The following is a 13,471-nucleotide window of genomic DNA, read 5'->3' on the forward strand; positions in this document are numbered from 1 at the left end:
TTTTAGAAATAGAATTGGCCAAATTGGTCAAGACATTGTTGAGTTATGCGCTTACCAACACATTTTGCGATTCATTTTTATATATAAGATATTTGTTTTTTTCAGGTACCCAAGCATTCCATGAAATGTGCCCGAAGGGACTTGGCTTCATTGACTTTAAGGACATCAATGAATGTACAGAGTTTCCCAATATGTGCCAGAATGGCAGATGCACTAATTATATAGGATCGTACAGCTGCAGATGTAAACAGGGATACGCCTTGGACGAGAAAGGAGTCAAGTGTAATGGTAAGTGGTAAAGGATACACTTTTATTTATTTTATCGACTGATATAAATTCTTTTTTTCCCCAGATATTGATGAATGTAACATTCTCCATGGAGTCTGTGGTGAAGGCGAGTGCCAAAACGTTCCTGGTAGCTTCGAATGCAACTGCAAGGAAGGTTTTATGAACGGAATGACCAAGGAATGCATTGGTAAATACATCATTAACATGATATTAATGTAATAGGGCAATTCTGCCGTAACAGAGCTTATAACATAGCGTTGTCATGGCAACGCTTTTTTAACTTCCCGTAGGGTAGTTATAGTAATGGGCCGAAAACTATATAGGGATAAATGAGTCGGATTTATACAAAAACCGACATTTCAGAAAACCGGTTTTCGATTTGTAAATTTCCCAGAGAACCGGTTTTAACCGGTTTTCGAATTTCATATAAAAAATCAATTTTTACAAATTTAGTGTAAGTTTTTGACTGAATTTATTTAATGTTGGATTTTATGAATAGTAAACAAATTTATTTTAATTTTAATTAGTAGATCTAAGAAATAATAGTTGATCTGGATTAAATAACTTTAAAAATATTTTTTCTTTATCCATGTTTCATTTTTACATTTGAGAATATAAGTATATTTTTGATAGTGAAATAAGAATTCGAATAAATAAAAATAATTCATTTTTAAATGAAAAACTTAACTTTTAATTAATTAAAAAAAATTAGTTACATATTGATGCATAATTGTTAATGTCAATTTTAGTTCTAAAAACAATTAAACAAAACCTCGAGTTTATTCTATTCCGAACAATTTTAATTAATTAATTTCAAATATTTAATTGTTTTTTAGTTTAATAAAATATGATTGCTAAAAACTGAGCACGCCTATCGATTTGTTATTTAGAAGTGTCTTTTGTTTACTCTAAAATTTTACGAAATAAAAAATACTTTCTTAGTTGAAACCGAACTAAAATGTGATATAATTCTGAAAACTTTGTTCTTTTATTTGTGGCATCTAGGGCTTTTAACTGTTTTTTTTTTCAATTTTCCGTAGGGTAATATATATAATAATAGAGTAGTAATGGGCCGAAAAACGAAAATGAAATTTTTTGCATTTCTCGACGTTTTGAAGGTTTCTGAACATTTTACTGGCATACCTCAGAAACTAAATGGATGTGTGTGTATGTATGTATGGATACAAATTTCCAGTCACGTTTTCGGGCCGAAACAACCGATTTGAATGCTTCAAAAAACATTCGATTCCTATTGATGGTGAGATGTGCTGATTAGTTTTTGGGAAAGACAGGTCCCGCCATTTCGAAGATACACAGCTAAATGTGCAAAAAATAGCAGTTTTGAGTGAACTAAACGTCCGATTTGAATGATCCAAAAAACTTTCTGCTTGTATTGACAAAACATTCGCTTTTGAGGATAAAAAATTATTACATCTTTTTTATTTTTCATAAATTATTTTCGTAATTTTGGATTAAAAATTCAAAAAATTACCCAGGCTAAGCACAGTCTAAGCGCCACTCTGGTATAAATGCTTACCAAGTGCGTTTAGACTGGAGCATTTTTCCAATTTTGTGAAAAACTATTGAAAAATGTGAAAATGCCGCCAAGTTAAGCACAGTATAAATGAAAATGTCACACAGAATTATTTGCAAATGCTTTTAGACTGTGACTATACGGGAGCACTTTTGCGATTTTGTGTAAAATTAGGCAACTATTTTTTTGAAATTGAATTCGAAATGAAATGACGATTGTTAATGTTCTGGAGATAAATTGATTTATGATTTACATTTGATTTGCTCAGATATAACAAACAAGATAGCAAAAATAATGAAAGTTACAGTATTTGTGTAATAATATATTTGAAAACGTTTAAAATTTCTCGAATATTTCATTACGGTACGGGAAGTTCCAGCAATTTGCCTTAAGGCACGATGCCATACACTACTAGTTATGCTTGTTCTTGGTATTGAAGATTATGAAAATGTCTATCAAGTTGCCATGCGATCAGGCGTATTTTACATATAAACAAGCAAGGAAAAATGTTATGATAACAGAATCTTTGATGCAGTTATTATAAGATTCTTCTTTTCGTTGCCATGACAATGCTATGTTACCGCAGAATTGTCACAGAAATATATATATATATATATATATATATATATATATATATATGTCTAACTATTCTTACTATTTTTTCCTAGATATCGATGAATGCAGACAAGATCCTGGTTTATGTCGAGGTGGCCGTTGCAATAACACAATCGGTTCTTTCAAATGTGATTGTCCTCCAGGACACGAACTGAGTCCTGATAAAAAATCCTGTAAAGACATAGATGAATGCTCAAAGGATAGTGGTATTTGCTCGAATGGGGCCTGCGAAAATATGATGGGAACTTACCAGTGTGTTTGCAATGAGGGATACCAGCAGACTGGTCTTAAGAGCCATTGTGAAGGTAAGGAGTAAGATTTAAAAAAAAAATTGTATTGGAGTGTATAGGATTGTTTATGAGGATCGGTGGGAAATTTTATCTAGTTTTTGGTAATATTATTTAAAAATAGTAGCCGGAGTAAAAATTTTGAGTTATTCCACAAACCGTAAAAAAGTCCCCTGATACATATATTGTAAATATGCAAAATACGTTAGGGCGAGTTCAAACTATTCAAAAATTTTGTACCAAAGTGTGTAAGACTGTTTTTGAGGATTTTTAGTATATTTTATCTAGCTTCTGCTAAAGTGACTTAAAAAAAGTAGCCGGAAGAAAATTTTGTAGTTATTTAACAAACTGTAAAAAAAAAGTTTCTGGGTTCATACATTATAAATATGCAAAATACATTAGGGCGTGTACAAAGTATTCAAAATTTTGTATCAAAGTGTGTAGGACTGTTTATACGGATTTTTAGTAAATTTTATCTAGTTTCTGCTGAAATGATTTCAAAAGAGTAGCCGGAAGAAAATTTTTGAGTTATTTAACAAATTGTAAAAAAAGTTTCCGGGTCCATATGTAAAAAATATGGAAAGTGCTTTAGGGCGTATTCAAACTATTCAAAATTTTTGTACTAAAGTGTATAAGACTGTTTATGAATAATTGTTGTAAATTTTATCTAGTTTCTGCAAAGCTAACTAAAAAAGAGTGTCCTGAACAAAATTTTTGAGTTATTTAACAAACTGTAAGAAAATTTTCTGGGTCGACATATAAAAAATATGCAAAATACGTTAGGGTGTGTTCAAACTATTCAAAATTTATGTATCAAAGTATATAGGACTGTTTATACGGATTTTTAGTAAATTTTATCTAGTTTCTGCTAAGATGACTTTAAAAGAGGGCCCGGAAGAAAATTTTTGAGTTATTTAAGAAACTGTAAAAAAAGTTCCCTGATTCATATGCTGTAAATATGCAAAGTGCATTAGGGCGTGTTTGAATTATTCAAAATTTTTGTATCAAAGTGTATAAAATTGTTTACAAGGATTTTTGGTAGATTTTATCTAGTTTTTGCTAAGCTAACTAAAAAAGAGTGCCCGGAATAAAGTTTTTGAGTTATTTGATAAAATGTACAAAATTGTTTGTTGTTACTTTAGCAGACATTTTTTTAGCAAACAAATTACTTTAGCAGAAATCAGATAAAATTTGTTAAAAAAAAAATATAAACAGTTTGTTAATGTTCTATATAAAAGTTACACTTTGAAATCGAATTTTTATACAGCGCAAGTTTAAAATGTTGATTTAAGGTAAAACGTCTGTCCAAACACATACGCATACTTTTTCCAAATTCGGCCTCATTTGATTCAGAAATGTCGAGAAAATATAATATTAGGAATAGGCGAAGTGTTTGAATTATTCAAAATTTTTGTACTAAAGTGTATAACTGTTTATAAAGAATTGTAGTAAATTTTATCTAGTTTGTGCTAAGATGACTTAAGAAAAAAATAGCCGGAAGAAAATTTTAGAGTTTTGTGAAAAAAGTCACTTGATTCATTTTCGTAAATATACAAAGTCGTGGGGAATTTTTTCTAGTTTCTGCTAAGATGACTTTAAAAGAGTGCCCGGAATAAAGTTTTTGAGTAATTTACCAAAATGTAGAAAAATGTACCCAATCCCAATATGCATTGTAAATCTACACGACATATAAAGGCGACTTTACACTAAATTTATTTCAAAATTTAGTATACGAGCATATAAAATATTTATACAGAATTGTAGTAAATTTTATCTAGTTTTTGCTAAACCAATTTGTAAAAAGTGCCCAGAACAAAATTTTCAAGTCGTTAAAAAGAAATGTAGAGGAATTTTGTATTACAGATGTGCTTGTTTAGATGCTTGGGAATCAGGCGGCATTTTGCTACATTTTTGTAAATAACTTGAAAACTTTGTTCCGGGAACTCTTTACAAATTAGTTTAGCAGAAACTAGATAAAATTTATTAAAAATATGTATAAACAATTTTTTAGGAACCCATATAAAAAAATTATGCAAAACGACTTTGAATTGTGCAAATTCTGTATACATCTTTTTATATACTCACTAACAAAAATTTATATAAAACTCTGTTACTAGTTACATATTCTGTTAAATGGCATTTTTGTTTTGTTCTTTTGTGGGAGTTGTAATGATTATGATAATATATTAAATTAGAAACTCCCAACATAAAAAATATATCAAATTTATTGATTATAAAAATATTTCGATATCAAAAATATCCATGAGTCGGGGTCACCAATGTGGGAGTCGTAATGATTATGATAATATATTAAATTAGAAACTCCCAACATAATAAAAAAATATAAATTTATTAACTGTAAAAATATTTCGATATCAAAAATATCCATGACATGTCCCATTGTTTTTTACTAATCAAAACCAGCCTGCTTGATATCGCCACACTTTTAAGGTTCTTTCTTTTAAGGTTTTAAATGGCAGTTTTGTTTTGTTCTTTTAAGATTTTGAAGATCTTTTGAGGTTCGTAGACCTTATCTTGTCCATCTGAGGTCAATGTTGAAAAATAATAAACTTATGTTGAACCGCAAAGTACCATTACCGGTTTATTGAGTAAGGACGAGCCCACGAGAAATGTGCTATTTAGAGATAATTCTAAAGATTATTAAGCACAATGTGCGGTTTTTGAGATTTTTTTGAGACTAAAATAAAGTTTAGGAAACATTTTAAATTTAGAAATAAAAACAGCAAACATTGCAATCAAAATTTATATGTTAGAAGTTATTTTGATACCTCATGTATCCATGGAGAATTTCAAAGGTCGGAACAAGAGCCGATTTCAAATTTGTTTTGTATAAAATTTTATATCGGACTCAAAAAGATTGTTCACATAAAATTTTAATAAATTTTTGAAAAAATGTAGAAAAATGTCCCGAATGTTTCAATCCAATCTTTCACAGTACACCAATTCAAAGTCGTTTTACATAAAAATTTTATATGTGTCGATAAAAAATTGTTCATATTTTATTTTGATAATTTTTATCTAATTTCTGTTAAACTATTTGCAAAGAGTATCCAGAACCAAATTTTCTAGATATTTAAAGCAATGTAGAAAAATGTGCTGAATATATTTTAGTCCATACTTGCACAGTATATATATTTGATTTCAATTTAGGTTCATTTAAAATTTTCTTGCTAATTTCTCAATTTGGCTCTTCTTTATGAAATTTTTGACACCAATGCTATGAATTAACATAGCGTGTAGATAATTTTTAGACAAAGTAAGGAATCGAAGAAACATTGCTTGCATGATGCATTTAAATTTAAATCGTTTTGTAATTCGAAATCTTCATGGGATACAAATGCAAAGACGAGTTGTATATAAAACGGAATTTTGTATATAAAATAATATAAATATAAATGAAATAAAATGAAAATTATTTTTAAGGAATCATGGTAAATTATATCTAGTTTTTGGTAAGCTAATTAAAAAAGAGTACCCGGAACAAATTTATTTAGTAATTTTAAAAAATGCAGAAAAATGTCAAGAATATTTAAGCCAAATTTAAATTTTTGCTTTGGAGTATATAAGGCAGTTTATACTATCTATTCAAAAATTTTGTATCAAAGTGTATAAGACAGTTCATATGGAACTTTAGTAAATTTTATCTAGTTTCTGCTAAACTAACTAAAAAAGAGTACCCGGAACAAAATTTTCGAGTTATTTAACAAATTGTAAAAAAAGTATCCGAAATCTATACAAGTATTAGGGCGAGTCACATAACTATGCTTTTTTTTTTTAATTTTTGCGTTTGTTTCAACTGAAAGAGAATTTTTATATTACAATATGAAGTATATAAATATATCCTTAGATCTGCGACCAAAATCAAATCCAAGTATTATATGTATGTATTATAATCTCTTATTATAATAGATCTTTGTAGAAATCAATTCAATTCATATGCAACACTTTCGTTTCCGCAATTAAATTTACATACTGCATTCCCGATTTAAATATCATGTAAATTGAAACAAAACATGATTTTTCAATTCGTAAATGGACGAATAAAATTAACATAATATATAATAGACACATATGTACAAACACTCATACATAACTAACGGGTAAATACACACTGGTGTCTTATAAATAAATATTGAGATTAATAATTAAGATAAAAGCTATCCTATCTCTTAAGTTGGACTATAATATAAGAGTATACAAAATTTTATCAAAATCAGTTCAGTAGTTTCGGAGTTTATCGCGGACATACATCGTAAAATAAAATTTATATATAAATTTTAAGTCAAAGTTGACTAATTTTGAGAACATTAAATTCATCATATTTTTGAAAATTTTTGGAATTATTTTTCACAGCTGTTAAGGTTACAGTTAAGGTTTAAATAAATAAAATTAATAAAAATTAACCACAATAACCGAACCATTTGGTACTTTAATATTTATTAACTGTCACTTCAGATAATTGATGAAGTGCTCATTTGAAAGGTGATAAAAGTTATGTAAATAGTCATAGATAGGCATGCACCCAAAAAAGGCACTTACCGAAATAATTTCCTAAATAAACATTAGTCTAAGACATCTTGAAGATATTTATTTTAAATTGAAACACGGTAATTGAATTAAGAGAAAAAATAGTAGATTTATAAAAGTGCATTTGATCAGAACTAATTGAGTGTTTTATATGAATTGGATTTCATTGGGTTTGTTTATGTTTTGCCAGATTTTGATTATATTTGATCTTGTTTCATCAGATTAGTCCTTCTTATTTTATTTGAATCTTGCATGTCTGATTTGAATATTTCATGTCCGATTTAAATTTTTCATGTCTGATCCAAATTTTTCATGTTTGATCCAAATTTTTTATGTTAGATCACATTTCTGCAGTTTTTATTTTGTTTTATAAGATTTGACCCTATTTCATCAGATTTGATCATGATTTTATTATTTTTTCTTACATTTGATAATGGTTGCTCAGACTTTATAACGCTTAATTTTCTTTGACAAGTTTTAATCTAATAAAATTGTGTTTCATTTAATTTTGGCTAAACTAATTTAAAAAGAGTGACTGGAACTAAGTTTTCTAGTTATTCAAACAAATGTAGAAAAATGTAATTTTTTTTTTATATTGAAGATACTTTAATAGTATTTTAATAAATTTTATCTAGTTTCTGCTAAACAACTAATTTAAGAAGAGTGTCCGAAACAAAGTTTTTCAATTATTCAAACAAATGTTGAAAAATGTCCTGAAAATTTCAATTCTAACTTGCACTGTATAAAAATTCCAATTCAAAATTGTTATATAAAAAATTTTCATATTGGACAGTAAAAGATTCATTAATAGTATTTTAATAAATTTTATCTAGTTTCTACTAAACTAATTTAAAAAGAATGACCGGAACAAAGTTTTTCAGTTATTCAAACAAATGTAGAAAAATGTCCCAAATATTTCAATTCAATCTTGCGCTGTATAAACATTGTAATTCAAAATTGTTTTATATAGAATTTTCACATTGGACAGTAAAAGATATTTTAATAGTATTTTATTAAATTTTATCTAGTTTCTGCTAAACTAATTTAAAAAGATTATTTTGTTTTTTTTTTTAAATAGTTTATTCGTTGTTTGCATAATAATTTGTTATCGGTCAAACGATTATTGATTTTTTGATCTAGGGCATTCGAATCGTTTAGGTAAAAACTTGTTCTTTTGTTATCGTTTATAAGAATTTAGAACGATGACGAATAAGATTTTTAAAACGATTTTGAGAAATGGATTAATGAAATCTAGCATTATCAATTACAATATTAAACCAAATCGATTGTAACCAACTAAGTATTTAAAAAAAATCTATTTTAAATGTCGTACTAAGTAAAGAAATCGCGTCAGATCAAATTGGAACAAACCAGATCTTTTTATTCACTAATATTCCAAAATATAGTACATTGTTTACTTTTTATCAGGCCATTATATGGATTCAGGAAGTTCTGCATTTAGTAACTCGCCAATAGGTACAATGCTTTGTCTGTTTATATATTTATTATTATAATTACGAGAGCAAACATAATAACGATTGTGTTGAAATTGACCTCAGGGGTCACATTTGCACCGCGTCCATTAAATAATAGAAAAAATATTCATTAATCATAAAATAACGGTAAATATATATAGCTGTATGTATGTATATATATATATATATATATATATATATATATTATGGTAGTCCTTAATATGGACATTTTCGAATTTCTTTGTTCCCAAGGGCTCAAATGCGAAGTAATTCAAAAATGTCCATATTAGGTACCACCCTATTGCATAAAGCACTTTTCCTATTTGCTCGTCCCTTACCATATTATTTTAATGTAATTGATAATACAATATTTTCTCTTGGTTTTTTAGTTTACTTGTTGGTAGAGTTCCTTATCTTTCTTTTTTAGTTTTCATGTCAGTAGAGTCCCATCTTTTTTTTTACTATTTTGCTTGTCAGTGGAGGTTTAGTTTGCCCATCATTTGCCCAATTTGCTCAGCAGTACAGTCCTTTCTATTATTTTTTATTTTGTTCGTCAGTAGAGTCCCATTTTTTCTTCTTATAGTTTGCTCGTCAGTAGAGTCTATTTTCCCATTTTTCTAGTTTGGTCTACAGTAGAGTTCTTTCTCGTCAGTAGAGTCCCTTTTCTATTTTTTCTAGCTAGCTCATCAGTAGATAGAGAAGATAGAATTTCTTTTCTTCATCTGCTAGTTTGCAAGTCTTCTCTAATCCTTTTCTATTTTTTCAAGTTTGCTCGTTAGTAGAGTCCCTTTTCTAATTATTCTAGTTTATTAATCTGCGACGTATATTTTTTTGTTTTCATAATAATTCTTTTTCTTACTTTTCTAGTTTGCTTGTTAGTACAGTCGTTAATTTTATTTCTCTATTTTGCTCGTCGGTCGAGTCTTTTTTTTTTACTTTGCTCCTCAGTAAAGTCCATTTTCTAACTTCCCGTAGGGCAAGTTATAGTAATCGCAAAAAATCGAAAATGAAAATTTTTGCATATTTTTACGTTTCATAGGTTTCTGAACATTTTGGCATAAAATGGATGCATGCGTGCGTGTGTGCGTGTGTGTGTGCGTGTGCGGATACAAAGTTTCGTCGACGATTTCGAGAATACGTATCAACCGATTTGAATAATTCAAAAAGCATTCGATTCTTATTAATAAGCAGTCGGGCTGATTAGTTTTTGGCAGAGGCAAGTCTAGCCGTTTCGAAAACAGAGGGAAACAATTCAGTTTTTGAGAGAACGGATCATCCGATTAGACTAATTCAAAATACCTTTTGCTTGTGTAGACGGTGTGCAAAAAATGCTTTTACAAAAAACTTCGCAATTTTGAAAATTTTCATAAAACTCAAATTTTCGAAATTTTTCATCAAAGAAATCTAAATTTCGAATTTTTTTTATAAATATCAAAATTTAAAAAAAATCGGTTTCTTACAAAAATTTAAGAATACTTATAATTTCCTAATTTTTAAAAAATTAATTCAATAAATTTTGAACTTTTAAAAGTTTATCAAAATTTTCAAAAAATGTCAAAATTATCACAAAAATCTTAAAAAAAAATCGAACAAATTTCTTGTAAACATAAAAAGAAGTTGGTTGTAGAACTCACTCGTCGTCTTTTTGCTCCTCAGTAGAGTCCTTATTTAATTAAAAAATCAAGACTCATTTTGTTTCTCGGTAGGATTTTTTTTTAGAGTCCACATCTCTGATCCACAGAGAGCAATGTTGCGAATTCAAAAATCGAGACTTATTTTTATTTTGCTCGTCAGTAGAGTCCGTTTACGTACATAGTAATCATTTTTAATACACCACACAATACTAATGTTACTTCTATTTTATATATCAATGGTTCTGCAACTTGCCAATAGGCCTAAATATTGAGAAACACTGATTTTCGACCCGAAAGAAACATTTTCGATTTTACTCTCAGTTCGTATTAATAAATAGTCGATACACGATCGCCCGCCCGATCGGACGTGTCGCGTTCTCGGAAAACTATCCATAATTTTTCCAAAACGATAAAAATTAAAAAAATTAGTAATAACAAATATTTATAAAGGTTTAAAGTTTATGAAAATCTAAAAACTTAATCAAAAATCGGTTTCGGTTTATTGGAAAAAATGGATTTTATATCGATGTGATAAATTTACTATTCAATGTGTACATTTGTGTTTTAAAGCAAAGTTTTACATATATGTAGTATAAATGAAAAATTGCTAAAATTTATAAAGGTTGAATTTTTATGAAAATCCAAAAATCCAATCAAAAATCGTTTTGGTTTACTGGAAAAAAATTGTTAAACCTTGCTATAGAGAATTCTTTTTTACTATATTGTTCAGTGTGTGGTGCATTTTTTTGAAACGTTTTAATAAATCTTTTAAATTTTGCACATTTTTATAAATTCGTATTTGGGAACAAAATCTATATAAAATTCTCGCAAGTTTTTGTTAATAACAAAATTTCGTAAATATCATAGAAAAACAACTAGAACTTAAATACAACTTTAATAATTAGTACTGGATTTATTGTTTTCCTGGTATAGTTTTTTTTACACTTTTTATTGATAACTTTTTTTTTGATATTTGTCGAAATTTGATTTTACGTGCAAAATGTAGATAAAATATTACAAAATTATAGTTAGTAAACATGTTTTCGTAAATATTACCCGACAGGTAATATTTAATAATTCAGACAAGTCCAAGAATTTGCTAATAAGTTTTTCTTAAGTACAATTTTTTCTTTTTTCTTTTGTTGAACTTGGTGCATTTTTTACAGTTTGTATTTTGGTATTTTGATTTATTTGTTTGTAAATGTGTTTCCACGTGCTTAAACTAGATAAAATTTTACTAAAACGTTATAGGCATATTTTTACTGGAAATTTACTAATAGCCCAAGAATTTGGAAAATCTTTCCGCAAAGCAGATTAAAAGTTTTATATGACTAATATGGTTATATATGATACACTTTTTAATGCTTTTCATTGTAACTTTTGTTTTATATAAATTTAAAAAAAAAGTCTTTACATGCAAAAATTAGATAAAATTCTCTAAAAGTTTTACTAAAACATCATTAATTTATTTGTTACTGCAAATTAACTTCAAGCCCAAGATTTTAGAAAATCTCCGCAAAGTAAAGTAAAAGTTTATATACCTAATATTGTTATATAGAGTGCCCTTCTTAATACTTTTTAGTATAACTTTTTTTCTATACATATTTTTATAAATCTGTTTTCACAGGAAGAAACTAGATAAAATTCTCTAAAACTTTTACTAAAACATCGTTAACAAATTTTGTACCAGAAATTAATTACAAGCCAGAAAATATGGAAACTGCATACAAGTTTACATTCGAAAAAAGTTTTAACCTAAAAAATATCCATCAGTTTAGTAAATGTCATTTTATTTTTAGAAAATTACTAAAATATGTATTTTTTTTTAATTCTTACAACATATATTTGACTATATGTTAACATAATTTTTGAAACATGATTTTTTTGCAAAAATTTAGTCAAGAAACAAACCTTTGGTACAAAATTCTAATAAATAGTGAAGTAAACTTTTAAAATTAGTGGATATCAGTAAAGTGCACTTGTTAATACTTTTTCGTATAACTTTTTTTCTATGCATATTTTTACAAATCTGCCTTTACAGGCAAAAACTAGATAAAATTCTCCAGAAACTTTACTAAAACGTTATTAACATATTTTGTACCAGAAATTAATTACAAGCCAGAAAATATGGAAACTGCATACAAGTTTACATTTAAAGAAAATTTTAGTAAGATACTTTTAGTGAACGTCATTTTATTTTTAGTTAGTTACTAAAACACGTATAAAACTTTTTTTTATTCTCAAAACATATATTTCAATATATATTAAAATACAATAAAATATTTATAACATGATTTTGTTGCAAAAATTTACTCAAGAAACAAAACTTTGGTACAAAATTCTAATAAATAGTGATATAAACTTTTAAAATTAGTGGATATCAGTAATTTAAGTGCACTTGTTAATACTTTTCCGTATAACTTTTTTTCTATACACATTTTTATAAATCGGTCTTTACAAGCAAAAACTAGATAAAATTCTCTAAAAGTTTTACTAAAACGTTATTAAGAAATTTTTTACCACAAATTAATTACAAGCCAGAAAATATGGTAACTGCATACAAGTCAAACAAAGTTTTACCTAAAAATTATCTATTAGATACTTTTAGTGAACGTTATTTAGTTAATTACTAAAATATTAGTAGCTCGTAAATTATTAAAATTTGTATAAAATATAAATATAAATTTTATATATTTCAGTATATGTTAACATAATTTTTAAAACATGATTTTATTATTCTTTAATATTTTTCTAGATTTCTCCATCTTTTTGTTGCAAAAATTTAGTCAAACAACAAACCTTTGGTACAAAATTCTGATAAATAGTGATGTAAACTTTTAAAATTTGTGCATATCAGTAATTTAAGTGTTTTAAAAACCCAAAATTTAATTTAAAATAAAAAAAGTGTCCTTTCCCTAACTATGCCTAAAAATGCAAACGGAACCATTAGTAGGGGTGATCGTGGTAACTTTGCTGACAGCTTTGTATTTTAAATTGACAGATATCGACGAATGCGAATATTCGAATGGAGACTGCGACGGAATTTGCCTGAACACACCTGGAAGTTATTCCTGTGCCTGCAGGTAAGAA

General features: G+C 27.3%; 1 protein-coding gene across 1 annotated transcript in view; it reads left to right on the plus strand.

Moving 5' to 3' along the window:
- LOC113370687 (fibrillin-2-like) overlaps window positions 1–13,471 on the plus strand; it is a gene marked incomplete in the record, with an annotated part of 221,071 nt that overhangs the window by 57,303 nt on the left and 150,297 nt on the right. The window contains 4 exon segments of the mRNA XM_026611385.1: window positions 106–288; window positions 353–475; window positions 2,491–2,742; window positions 13,383–13,464. Of these exon segments, the coding sequence (XP_026467170.1) occupies window positions 106–288; window positions 353–475; window positions 2,491–2,742; window positions 13,383–13,464 (640 nt within the window).

This window comes from Ctenocephalides felis, unplaced genomic scaffold (assembly GCF_003426905.1).
Source record: "Ctenocephalides felis isolate EL2017-DRISC unplaced genomic scaffold, ASM342690v1 CF-g0.4_SCAFFOLD_00845, whole genome shotgun sequence".
In the NCBI taxonomy this organism is placed as follows: domain Eukaryota; kingdom Metazoa; phylum Arthropoda; class Insecta; order Siphonaptera; family Pulicidae; genus Ctenocephalides; species Ctenocephalides felis.